Here is a 14,367-nt window from a genome sequence, read left to right as displayed (position 1 = left end):
GCAAACCTGATTGATTATCAAAACTGAGGCTGAAGCAGATGTGAAAAAAAAAAAAGATAATGAGATGATTTGTGACTCTGCAGTGTGTAATCAGACCCTGTGTGACCTCCTCCCTCCTGAGTGTAAATACGGGGAGAAGCTGGTGTCATACTACAGACAAGACTCCTGCTGTCCGGACTACGCGTGTGGTGAGTTTCTGTCTGATCAACACACTCTCTGATGTGTAAACTCTCTGAACAATAGACTCTGATGACTTTACCCAGTGTTAAAACCTCCCTGTATTAAAAAAAAACACAAGGGTCTACATTGGTGGAGGCATGTTGTTTCAGATACCTGTACAAAGATGAAATACAATCCACTAAGTCCATTTTTAAAATCAGTATTAGTAACTTTCCTAATCACAAAACACTACAGTCTACGAGGTGAACATCAATTACTTTAAGTCAAGTGTAGAAAGCATGTTCCTTAAAAGCTCCCCTGTAACATGTGGACTGTTACACTGATGCAAGTAAAAACACGTTTTTGTAATATTAAGAGGAATCATCTTGAATCATCACAGGTTAGAAATGCACAGATGTTAAAATGTTAACATTATACATTCAAAACTGGATGGTCATAGAAAATTTCCCGAAAATAAATGAAAACATAATTAACACCATCAGCTTTCTTAGACGGATAGAGTTAGCTCCAAATCCAAGTATGTGTACAGCTGTGGACTTACAGGAAACTGGAAAACCCAAAAAGTCACGTAATTGAAAAGAGACGTTTCACACGATACACAAAACAAGCATCCAGTTTGCTTTTCTTGTGCAAACGCAGTGGTGCATAGAGTGCATATCTGGCAGACATTGACAAAATTTACGTCATGCGTACCTTGGCTGATCCTTGATTTGTCCTTTTAGATGAGAATATAAATAGCACTCTCATATCTGTCTCTTGAATGTGAAGCTATAGGTAGCAGACGGTTAGTTTAGCTTAGCTTAGCACGAAGACTGGAAACAGGGGGAAAACAGCTGGCCTGCCTCCGTCCAGCTAAAGCTCACTTATTAACACATATATCTTGTTGCTTTAATCCCTAAAACAAACAAAGTGTAAAAAGAACAAGTTGTGGTTTTATGGCAGGTTATGCTGTGCTACTTCTTGGCCGGGAGCAGTGACTAAAGGGAATCTCCCGCGGCTGTCTGGCAACAAGAGACCAGGAACTCACTGCATCTGGCCAAAAACCACTCAGGCACCACTATTCCCTGTAAAACCACAACTTTTTGTGGTTTGGACACGTCATTTATATTTCACGGATAGACATGGGTGTGGTTTCGATATTCTCATCAAGAAAGCAAATAAGTTTATTTTGTTGAACTCTTCCTTTAATGTTTCTGTTTCTGTTGTTTGTGTGTTTTAGAGTGTGATCCTGAGCTCTGTGAGTCAGAAGTTCCCGCCTGTAGAGACGACCACACTCTGATTGCCACAAGAGCCGACGGCAGCTGCTGCCTGGCCCACATCTGCAGTCAGTTTAAAAAAACCAAAACTATCTTCTGTAACAATTTAACTGTCAATGAATCATCAGCAGGTTAACTTAAATATCGTCAATGTGATGAATGAAGTGTGTGTTTCCTGCAGTGTGTTCTTCGTGTCCGGAGACGCCTCCTCTCTGCCAGGACGGGGAGGTGCTGACGGTGGACAGTAACACGACGGACCGCTGCTGTCCCAACTACCAGTGTGGTCAGTGCACACACACATGCACCCCACAAGTTTGTGCATCTATCCTTGTTAGGACCTTGCATTGACTCCGTTCATTTTGTACTGCCTAACCCTAACCCTAACCCTAACCATAACCCCTAACCCCTAACCCTAACCATAACCATAACCCTAACCATAACCATAACCCCTAACCCTAACCACAACCATAACCATAACCCTAACCATAACCCCTAACCCTAACCATAACCCTAACCATAACCATAACCATAACCCTAACCATAACCCCTAATCCTAACCATAACCCGAACCCTAACCCTAACCATAACCATAACCAATTCATGACTAACCCCTAACCCTAACCATACCCCTAACCCCTAACCATAACCCTAACCATAACCCTAACCCCTAACCCTAACCATAACCATAACCAATTCATGACTAACCGCTAACCCTAACCATAACCCTAACCCTAACCCTAACCATAACCCTAACCATAACCATAACCAATTCATGACTAACCGCTAACCCTAACCATAACCCTAACCATAACCATAACCAATTCATGACTAACCGCTAACCCTAACCCGTACCATAACCATAACCATAACCAATTCATGACTAACCGCTAACCCTAACCCCTAACCCTAACCCTAACCATAACCATAACCAATTCATGACTAACCCCTAACCATAACCAGGACCTTAGAAATGACATTTTTCTGCATTAGGACCAAGCTTTGGTCTCCATGAGGACCATTGGTCCCAATAAGGACAGAAAAACACGTACACACACACACACACACACACACACACACACACTTTTTTATATTTTAGCTAATTTTATCAGCGGTTATTACAAACTCGTACCCTCTTAACTAATCAACCTCACAATGTTTTTAGTTTTTCCCCCTTGTCTTTTCACTTTTTTAAAAACATTTTTTCAGTTTTATATTTTTACATTTACAGTTGTCCATGTATTAGTCTTGTCCCTGCAAATGTTCTTTTATGTGATATGTCTCTGGGATACACTACAGAGGGATTATGAGATGGTAAATATGTCATTCATCTTTTCTCTTTCTTCACTTCTTTTTTGTATTTTTCCTTGTCTACTATACTTATGACTTATGATACCTGAAGGGTGGGCTGGACTTAAAAATCTGATTTCTTAATTCTTTTTTTTGTCTGATGAGGGGAGAAATTTGAAGAATATTTGAGGAACTGTTCTTAACATACTCTTTTTCAATAAAAATATAAAGACACAAACAGCATACAGTCATACAGATAAAAACACAGCTTAAAACAGCTACGAATACATAAATGACTGGCATGTTTTTACTTTATGTGTGTGTGCGTGTGCGTGTTTTTGTGTGTGCGCAGTGTGTGAGCCCTACAGATGTGCTCAGCTCAGTTGTCCTGTCGGGATGTCGGTGATGTCCGTGTCCAGTCCAGGTCGCTGCTGTCCCAACCAAACATGCGGTACGACTCGTAAAACCACTGAACACAGCAAACATGTAATAATATGATATGAAATGATGCATTTGTGTCACGTTGGACGAACCAGAACCGCCTGATTTCACCTCACTTTACTTTAATGGCCATGTGACCACGTTTTCAGTACAGCATAAAAAAGAACACTTTGTACACAGTGTCAACAGCAGAAATAACATATTACACAATAAATAATTATCACAGTATTTCTGGATAATGGAGATTTGCATGTAACACAATAGACAATGCAAGAATTATCAGATTGTCTCCATTTGCTTGGTCTTGAAAAGTTTGTTAAAATGATTCAAACTCATATTTTTGTTTTTAAATTAATGAGATCAGATCCATTTCAATATAAAAAGGAATTTAAATAGCTAAAATCTGATTTTTTTTTGTTTCTACTGATATAGAAAAATGTGTTGGTTGAAATATGGAGATGATGATGATTCATGTTTTCTGTTTTCAGAGTGTTCCTGTGACAAAATCGCCTCCCCTAAATGTGATTTGGTACGTCCTGACTTTTAACATTCAGTTTGTTTGGACGTCTACAGTAATTATGTTTTTTTTATATGATATATGATATGATATACAGAGGAACTCTCTGGGTGTGTGTGTGTTATTATGTATATCCTGTCAGAGAGAACTGATTCTGGTGGTTTTCATCTTCGCACACTAATCAGAGGACATCATGTTTCAGCTGAGAAGGCCTTTCTAAAACTAAATACACAAAAAATGCATAAAAAACTGACAATAAAGCTTTAATCTTAGTTCCAGACATAACTGACATCCTTAAGATAATACCCAACAACGCAACTTAAAAGTGACTCTATGTACTCTACTGTGTTTTGAATGCAACTACATGAAATTTCTATGAATTTTCTCTTTAACACTGCCTCTCTGTGTGTTTTAATCACATTCTCTGTGTATGTGTGTCCCTCGTTCTCTGCATGTTTTCATGTAGTTGCTGTATACATGTGTCTGTGGTTCTCATGTGTATCTTTATTGTTTCATATGTCTTTTTTTCTCCATTTCTGTGACCCTGGCTCTGTTCTCTCTTTGTGTTCTGCAGGGAGAGGCCGCCCAGCTGGACCGGGCCTTCCTGTCCGACCCACAGAACCAGTGTGCCTGCAAAAGATACAAGTGTGGTGAGTACTGCTGCGTGTGTTACTGGCAACAAAAATAATATTTAAAGAAGATGTTAATTGGAAGCCATTGTAGATATTTTTGCCAGTTTCCAAATAACCCTGTGTAAAACCCCTGACCTCCACTGTGTGTGTATGTGTGTGTGTGTGTGTGTGTGCAGTGCGGGAGGCGGTGTGTGTGTACGGCGAGCGGGGAGTGTTGCGGCCGGGTCAGACCCTGGTGGAACACGGTGATGACGGCTTGTGTCACAGCAGACAGTGCAGCCGCAGCCTCGACCCATCGAGCGGCTTCCACCTGCTGCGCACCAGCAGCACCAACTGCTCCGCCCACTGCCAACCAGTAAGACCACAACTCACACACCAGTACACCCCGACAACAGATCCAGGCATGAAGTGCTTGAACTTTTATAGACCAATTTTGTCTTTTTCCTCATCCTTTTCTTCTATTCCTCCCTCTTCCTTTTCTTTTTCAATAACACTATCTGAATTTAGAAAAGAACCACAGCAGCCAAATCTCCTTCACACACAAGTAAACTCTCGCCCATTATTCAGGCAACAAAGATTTCACCATTCTACCAGAGGAATGTGCATGATTGATTGAAGTTTCAAGCCTCTGCAAGTTAATTTTCTAGGTAGAAAATAAACCCCAGGCTCTCTAATTTTGTGCTTTTGGTACATACATGCACCACATTTGTTTTGTGATCTGTATTTGTATGCCTTATAGAGGGAGGAGTAGTGTCCACACCTTCTGAAATGTAATCCTCTTCATCAAACTAATGCCACAAAACTACCAAAAATATGTTGGACACAACCATACTATGTGATGTTGTGCCTTTATCCACGTTGACGCAACACACTAAAGGAATGCGTGTCTGCATCCACAAAGGCACTTCTACACAACCAAACATCTAACTCATGTAAACATTTTTTTCCCTCATTGTTCTGTTTGGTTGCTTTCTCTGCTTGTTTCTGTTTTCTGATTTCAGTTTATTTTATTTTTTTAACTAACAAATCCAATCTTGAATGTTTGTGTGTTTCAGAATCAGATCTACATCCCTTCCAAGGACCAGTCGACCTGTTGTGGTGTTTGTAAGAATATTTCCTGCCTCTACGAACATGAGAACGGGACGACAGTTCTCTATAAGGTAGGACAAGTCGTTCTGGTTTCACATCATTATATATTATACAGTTTATATATCATATATACAGTATTAATTTATCCTGAATATTGTCTGTACTTTTTTAACCCGTGTAACCTGTATTTTCAACAAAGCTACCTTCCAAAGTCAGTCTGGTGCTAAAGACGTCTTAAAATCATGAAATAAATGTTTTTGACAAAATACTCTAGTTCTACTTACTATTTTTTCTGGAGCATTCAACCACATCTCATGGTCTTCATCAGCAGATGAAGTTGTGATAATGTGACTCAAGTAAGGAACTTTAGCCATGTGACCCCCACCCGTATACGACCAGCTGTTATCACAACTGAGCCGTCTCCATCCACTTAAGAAGACCATTAGATGTGGTTGAAAGCTCTTGAAAAAAAACAAACTAGCAAGTGGCCTGTTTCTAAGGTCAAGAATGAATTTTCACATTCAAGAAAACTGTTGTGAAAATGATCTTATTCATTAGTCATTGTATATCCAGTGTATGCTATTATTTAATTTAATCCAGTACAATATTTTGTCATATTTATCAAATTGTATTTTGTAATTTGATCACGATTAGCTAAATTAGCAAATGATGCTTATTCAGCTCACTCCAGTTGATACATGTTTTAGTTTCAATACAGATGGATGAATAATCCTTGAATCTGAAAATGTTTGTTTCTAAATGATGCACTGCAGTTACAGTAAAGACATTCTGGCTCCACAAGCTGCACACTGTCCCTCACTGTGGTTTCATTTCTCATTGGTAACTCTGAGTCGGAGCCGTGAGCAGAGCTACTGTCTAGTCTTAATTGCAGCACATGTTGTGTCTGCCCGGTGTCTTTACAGCCGGGGAAATCGTGGGTGTCAAACTGCATGAAGTTTGACTGCACAGACACTCTGTCTGGACCGACACTCATCTCCTACTCCTTCAGCTGCCCACCCTTCAATGAAACTGAGTGCATGAAGGTCAGCATGAAGCAACTCTTACACACACACACACCAAGGCACGTACACATAAAGAGACACATACATACATCAACACATGCACACAACAGGAAGTGAATGGGATTAGTGTCTCACATCGTACTGATTTATTTAAGAGCTCATGAAACAACTTTTAAATCATTATTCTCATCCATCCATTGATAGTTTTCATACATTTGGGCAGAACAAACACTGGATTTCAGAACAATGAGTTTGTTTTTATGCTGTGTGATACTCTTATGATACTTATAGGACATACAAATACATTTATATTTAAAAGATAAAAGTTTTATGATTGTTCTTTAATGCTGTAGATAGACCTGCTTACAGGTTTTATAAAACACTGCAGGCTGCTTGAATCACCTTAAGGTCTGTTATGAGGTATTATTTGTCTTCCATAAGAAGAAAAGAGCAGACATTTTTGACATATTTAACATGTAACGATAGTGATAATGATTTTTTTTTTGCACTACAGTTGTTACATGATGGTCTAAAAGGTGTTTTTAGCGGTTTAAGTCCTGAACACTCAAATGTGTAAATCATTCAGAACTTAAAGATATTGAGTATTTGTCCAAAATACCAGCAATCAGGGACTTCAAACAAAGAATATCAGCCTTTAAAAAGCATATTAGACAAACTCTGATGCACACAAAGACAGAAAAATCTACTAAATATTTCACATAAAGGAAAAGAATAACTCTTGCAGTGTAAAGAAACAATGTTGCTCCTCTTACACATTAACATTTATATATTATTTTATTTACCCCTTCTTCCCATTTAAAAAAAAAGCTGTATTTGTGTATTAATATTTATCTATTTTTATTTCTTCGCTTCTTCTTTAACCCATGATAAATACTGTGATAATGTCGTATGTCATGATCAAATCAGATCAGAAAACATACATATTACATATACTGAAATCATGAAACAATCATACACACTCATAATAACACTAATTAAAACACAAACATTATGAAGAATATCAGCTATTAAAACTTTAGTCCCTCAGAGGAACGATTGTCTCTAACTTCAAGCTGTTGTTTAAGTATGAAAAAATAATAAAGGAGAATTTCTTTCGTTTAACATTTTGACTTCCGTGTGCTCTCAGATCGGTGGAACTGTCGTAAGTTACATGGACGGATGCTGCAAGACGTGTGAGTATCTGATCTGAGCGTAGCGGCAGTTTTGTAGTTAGAAGTAGAGCTGTAGGCTGCAGCTGACACTGAAGAGCGCCTCCACCTGCCGCTCAACATGTATCCAACATGTTTGCCCTTCAGTTTGTCCGTTTCAGTCCAAAATCTACCTCGACCACGTTGTCTGAATTGGCGTCTGTTGTTTTTTCTATTACATTTGTCTTCTGTTTATTCAGATTAGTGAGATCTGTCAGTGTGCTTTTCAGTGAATAAAAGACTTGTGAGTAAAAAAGGCAACGGATAACCTTTTCAAAGTGCCAAACGACAGATGTAGCTGTCACTGAAAAGCATCTGAAGACATGCAAGTGGCTTTGTGGTTTATGTGCTGCAGCTTACCATCATGTACCAATCCCACCAGGTACTGGATTCTCTCTGTTCCCTTTCCCCGTTAGCCCCTTGACTCCCACAGTTAACACAAACTGTGAAAGAGGTACCAAAACAACAAGGCTTGTCAGTGCTATTGTTGATATTCAACAATGTACTCCCTCCAAAATATTATATTATATAAAACACACAGGAAACCCCAAAGTCTGACTGCAACCTACTCCCCTCAGCAGGACAGTCCTCTCAACTGCTGTCTCATTTCAGGCTCTAATTGAGAAAAGAAATCTGTAGAAATGACATTCAATGAATTCAAAACAGGCTACAGAATTAAAATTAGATTTGTAACAATTATAATGCTGATGGTGCACTGTCCTCGCTTCATAAAGCCTTTACATTCTGGCTTGTGAGTTTTCTTTTTTGTAAGTTAAAAAGAAGTCAAACAATATAATTTAAAGATAATTTTACACCTTAAAACGAGGCGGGGACCACAATCCTTTACGTAGGCCAAAAAATGATGTCACACTTGAGAGGACAACAACAAGTATTTACTCCCCGCCCCTCCCTGTGGATCACCTACATCTACATAATAAACCTTTCCCCATTTAGCACTGTCTGGGCAGTGCATTGTTGATTGCCAACAATGTGCTGTTGGTAGTGGCCCAGTAGTCGGGCTTAGACGTCTGCATGTGTCAGTAGATACTGATGTGGGTTGGTGTCGGGAGTCTTTCGCTGAACGTTATAGCTGCTGTAGAAGATCTGCATGCTGCTGCACCACAGCTGCTGTGTTCTTTCGCCACCATGGGGAGCTGTGTGGGGAAACTAAAGCTGCTATGTGAAGCATTTTACCATCAAGAATCATCAGCACAAACAATAAAAACGGAAAAGTCAGTAAATTTATTTAAGGAAATGAGAGTTATTTTTGAGTTTTCCTGAAGGAAAAGAAACTCTCCTGGTTGAATCATCAGTACAAAAGATGAGCACTGTGTTAGAAAATATCTGTTTTTTAATAAAAAGTTAAAGTTACAAGCCTGTAGACATAAAAACTGCGATCCTCAAGGAGTCTTTCCCCAAGAAACATGGTAAATGGTAAATGGACTGCATTAATATAACGCCTTTCTAGTCTTCCAACCACTTAAAGCGCTTTTACACTACACGCCACATTCACCCATTCAAACACATACACTGATGGCATCATAGGCTGCCATCAGGAGGAGTATAATCATTCACACACAGACTCACACACCGATGTCACAGCCTTCAGGAGCAATTTGGGGTTCAGTATCTTGCTCAAGGTCACTTCGATATGTGGACCGGAGGAGCCTGGGATCAAACTGCGATCTTCCGATTAGCGGACGACCCGCTCTACCTCCTGAGCCACAGAGCTTAAAATTCTGTTAATTGTAGCACTAATCGCAGGCTGAAGCTAAAGATTGGACATAAACCTGATAAAATATTCAGCATTTTAAATTTGTTCACTTTCAGATTCTCGGTCAGATTTTGATCACTTCAGCCACTATCATACAATGTTTTGTCCCCAACTTCAACAACAAAACGTTCTGAATCTGCTGCAGCTCTGAGTCCGTCTTTTGACTGGTGTGTTAGCCTTAGCAGTAGCCACTGAAGCTGATGGGTACTGTAGTATCTGGAGCCATTCTGCAGTTCTAATCCTGGTTCAACGATGGCCATAAATAACATAAACCTATCGTGTTTTTGCTGTCCAAGAGGTTCCTCTGTTGCTATATTAAGGAACATTGAGGATGTTATTAAAGGATCAGTGTGCAAGATTTAGTGGCATCTAGTGGTGAGGTTGCAGATTGCAACCAACTGATTACCCCCTCCCCTTTCAAGCATGTAGGAGAACCTACGGTGGCCACGAAAAACGTGAAAGCCCCTCTCTAGAGCCAGTGGTTGGTTTGTCTGTTCTGGGCTACTGTAGAAACATGGCGGTTCAACATGGCGGGCTCCGTGGAAGAGGACCCGCTCCATATGTAGATATAAATGGCTCATTGTAAGGTAACGAAAACACTCCAAGCCCGTCATCATGACATCATGAGGGTTATCAGGGTCTCAGACCAGAGCCAGAGAGGACATTATATATTAAACTGTTCTACGACAAGAAAACTGATCTTGATGTGTAAAATGCCAAACAAAGTGAAGGTAGCACCTTCACTTTGCTTGTTTTGTTTTCATTTTTTGTCAACTGCCAGATGGCACAAGGGTTAACGGGGCATTTTCTGGGAAACTGGTTTTGTGTTTTAATCATCTATTCACGCATTAACTTTCAAATGCTAAAATTTTAAAACAGGTTTGTTTGAAGCCGTTTTATGTCCAGGATGAAAGCATCAAACATTATTCTACAGTTGTTGTTGTTGCTCTCTGCCTGAGAAACTTCCTCCTTTGCTGCTTTCTAACTATTAAACTATTTTCTATTTTGTTTATTTTTTACTTTATTCCTGGACTTTATTTCTTCTCTTCCCTTATCTAACTCATCCATCCACTATAACAGCTTGTCAGCTTGCGCATGATCAGCAGCCTTGGTGCTTTCTGTCCTCTCCTTCCTGGTGTTTGCTGCGTTTTACAGCAGATTAGATGTTTTGCTCTGGACGTGTTATGTGAAACTTGTAGCAGCTGATTTGATTTGTTTGTTGTGAACAGGTAAAGAAGACGGGAAGTCGTGTCAGAAGGTGACGGTGAGGATGACCATCAGGAAAAATGACTGCCGAAGCAACAGGCCGGTACGTTTTGTGTGTGTGTGTCTCTGTTGTGATTTGCTGTTCTTATGTTATCTTATGTTGTGGTCCAACACTAATTGTGATTCATGGTCATGGTGTGGTTTCATGCAGGACATCTGCAGGTCATAAAAAACACTTCATTAAAAAAAAATGCCTCAGAGGGTTTTGCGAAATCTTAATTTACAGAATTCCTATATTTTGCCTGCTGTAGACAGAGTTAAATGTCAGTTATAAAATGTTTTTGTATTTATACAAAGAGAGACTTTTGCAACAGTGGATTGTGCTGCAGGAAGCTGTTTAATCCTTTTTTGTGGAGTTTCAGTCAGCAGCATCAGACCTGCAGCAAACATGATCACTACAGCAGCTCATCCACTCACAATGGACAAAAGAGCAAAAACTTAAATTAATTAAAATGAATTCATAATTTTTCATTGGTTGATCCATCTATCTATTTTCTGCTGGTTGTCTGGGTCCAGATTGCATTAATTTAATTAAATAATTTATGAGGAATTATTGTTTTATACTGTTGCGCACTGAAAAAAATGTATATGATAGGCCATATCATCCTCTCTGGTTTCCCACTATATATCATGCAAGCATTAAAGTACTCTATATGTGGTATTCAAAAGGTCGTAAAAAGTTTAAAATTTAACTCATTAAACACCTGCAGAACGCTGTCATGGCGTCTCGACTTTGGAATTCAAGAATAATTCTTTAATTTTTACAACCTGGGTGTGTTATCTTTTTCTATCTGTTATCATTTAACTTAATTTAATTCAACTGCTCAACTACTGAGATGTGGGATTGTGGGGAGTCAGTTTTACAATGAATCCACAGCAGCTTGAAGTGCAACACATCTCAACTGCAACAATGAGATTTGCACTTAATGCTCATAACACACACTGGAGGATGAAGGACAGGACGATATGCATATCCAGGGATAAAATATAATAAAACGGATGCCTTTCTGGAGAGTTCTTGTGAGTTGACGCTGGGAAATAGAACAGTCATGCATCCTGACAAAATGACATGCATCCACCTGTGACGACTGTGTGGCTTATGTAGAAAAAAAAAAGTATATATGTGAGATAAAAACAGTATGTAGTGTAAGAGCAGACTTTCACATCCACCAGATTAAGAACAATAAAAGCAGGAACATTTTATATGGAATAACGTCTACTTGAATCAGTGCTTTTTGCAGCCCTGCTACCTTCTGTACTGACTGTCTGTCCTGCAGGTGAATATCGTGTCATGTGACGGGAAGTGCCCGTCCGCCAGCATCTACAACTACAACATCAACACGTACGCTCGCTTCTGCAAGTGCTGCAGGGAGACGGGGCTGCAGCGGCGCTCCGTGCAGCTCTACTGCAGCGGCAACGCAACCTGGGTCAGCTACACCATCCAGGAGCCAACTGACTGCTCCTGCCAGTGGTCCTAGACACACATACTGCAAACACACACACATACACACACAGATAAACACACACACACACAGTGTTCAGATCTACATCCTCTAAAACCACAAGACACAGAAGATAAGTAAGAAGAAACCTCAGCCATGTTGCTACAGGATGTTGGGAGAGTGGAATACTGAGCTGTGATTGGCAGGACTGATGCAGGATGTGTAACGGGCTCCGCTGGCAGTTAATTATTGTACAGTAAGTTGTTCTGGCGCCTCTGCTGGTTGGGAGATGGTACTGCAGAGCAGCTGAGCAGGTCATTTATTCTTACTGACCACTGACCTTTGACCTCTGACTTCCCTGGGTTGTGGAGAGGGATATTTCACCCTTCAGGTGAAGTAAGTAACGAGAGTCATGACACCACATTCAAGAGAATTTAGATTTATTGGAAGAAATTTGTGAGGCTGCAAGATTCAAAATTACTTAAAAATAGTGGTAATACTATTATAAGTTGTTCAGTGTATCATTTTAACATCAATATATCATAAGGTTGGTATTCTACTTTAAAATAAGCCTGTTGTGAGAACATGGTGGACATAATTTATAACCTGTAATTCATACTAGTGGTATTAATATAGTAACGCTAATTTCTCTGTAGAAAAGACCAGATTTCCCATCAGTCACTCACACAAGACACAAAAGATGGTGTCTTGTTTGTTTCGGGTTAAGCCTATCATCTGCAGTCCATTCAGTTTTCAGGGTTTACTTTACAAATATACGATATGACACGTTTTTACAGCTGTCAGCGACTGAAAGATTGTTCAAATTATTTATATGGAAGTAAAAAAAAGGCTCGCAAAATCTGTTTCAAGATCAAGATTTTATTTTATAATAATTTTTTGTATTTTTTTATATATTTATTTGTCTCTGTGGTGAATTTTATTTTGGACTCCACACTGCAGTCCACAATATGTTTCTTTACAATTCCACAATGTAAATTCACAAATAAACACTACAGAGCAACAACACGGGCAGTAACAACACATGAAATAAAAAACAGTAGCACACATTAGCATTAAACCACCTTTTTAAAAGTTCAAAGGTCCATCAGTTATACTACACACCCACACACTTAGCATCTTTCTTTTCATGGTGTTTAAAGTCCTGATACAAATATATATGTATATGCAGTAGTCAGGTCTGCTAGCATTTTTGTTAGCATTATGATACACTATGAAAAATAATTAAGATTATGCAGATTAAGATTGTGTATATTTGTAAAATAAACTATAAGAGCACAAACCAAGCGGCCATAAAAATGCTGACGTTTTAGTGACGTTTTAACTGGCATTGCATTTTTTTGTCCACTACAGCAAACATGCCTAATATTTTCACAAAGACCTTTTTTCCTTTCTTTTAATAATAAAAAAACTATTAACAATACATAAAAAAACCCATTTTGATATTATTGTCGACTGCAAAAGGGAATGAATAAATGTGATTTTAGTTGGACTATAAAGGAAGTCATTAGGCTTTTATTACCAATCTGTCATCACAAGAAACCATTTTCTCTGCAGCAGAACGGTTCCCTCTTCCAGTTTCGTGTAAGAAACCCAGTAGATTTATTATCCACCATGTGAAATACAAAGTTGTAGTTATTCTGTTGTCTCTCAGTAATGTGCTTATAAGTTAATGATGTTGAAATGATACATGAACACCTTTAAAAACACGTCTGTTAACGGGACCACAGATCATTTTAAGCGTTCTGCTGTATAATGCTGCTGCACTGCCGCCTCCCTGCCAGCCTGCAGAGAAGAAGAAAATGTTCAGTGAAGGAAAAAGTTAATCGATCTTTGGTTTTTGAGTTGGACCTCGTGTCTCTGCTTGTTTTTTCAGAGCGCTTCTGTGTGCTGCGTTGGCCAAAGAGTAACACAAATTTAAAAATGTATTTTTAAAGCATACTTTTTTTTAAAAAAGTGGTTGTGATGCATAAAATCAGGAAACGAGCCCTGAGGTGTGATTGTGTTCAGAAAACACCTGGTTCAGTGGTGGTTGAGTCCATCATCATCATCATCATCCATTTGATATATCAATATTTTACCCAGAATTCCTCAAGTTGTGCCTTGTTTTTTGTAAATAAGTCAATTTCCTAACTTTTAAATGATTTGCAATATCAAATTCGTAGATATTTCACTTGTAGAAAGACGACAATAAACTGTATATTCAGTGATGTGAGATATACTTGGTATAATCAA

General features: G+C 38.9%; 1 protein-coding gene across 1 annotated transcript in view; it reads left to right on the top strand.

The window, feature by feature from the left end:
* otog (otogelin) overlaps positions 1-14,077 on the top strand; it is a 60,560-nt gene extending 46,483 nt beyond the window's left edge. The window contains exons 34-45 of the mRNA XM_067613781.1: positions 84-188; positions 1,400-1,504; positions 1,618-1,719; positions 3,076-3,174; positions 3,653-3,693; positions 4,256-4,331; positions 4,490-4,668; positions 5,369-5,473; positions 6,326-6,445; positions 7,572-7,617; positions 10,636-10,715; positions 11,950-14,077. Coding sequence (XP_067469882.1) covers positions 84-188; positions 1,400-1,504; positions 1,618-1,719; positions 3,076-3,174; positions 3,653-3,693; positions 4,256-4,331; positions 4,490-4,668; positions 5,369-5,473; positions 6,326-6,445; positions 7,572-7,617; positions 10,636-10,715; positions 11,950-12,150 — 1,259 coding nt within the window. The 3' untranslated portion in view covers positions 12,151-14,077. The remainder of the gene's footprint in view (positions 1-83; positions 189-1,399; positions 1,505-1,617; positions 1,720-3,075; positions 3,175-3,652; positions 3,694-4,255; positions 4,332-4,489; positions 4,669-5,368; positions 5,474-6,325; positions 6,446-7,571; positions 7,618-10,635; positions 10,716-11,949) is intronic.
* Positions 14,078-14,367: the final 290 nt, after the last annotated feature.

This window comes from Thunnus thynnus, chromosome 1 (genome assembly GCF_963924715.1).
Source record: "Thunnus thynnus chromosome 1, fThuThy2.1, whole genome shotgun sequence".
Lineage (NCBI taxonomy): Eukaryota > Metazoa > Chordata > Actinopteri > Scombriformes > Scombridae > Thunnus > Thunnus thynnus.
This window is presented reverse-complemented; position numbering and strand designations above follow the sequence as displayed.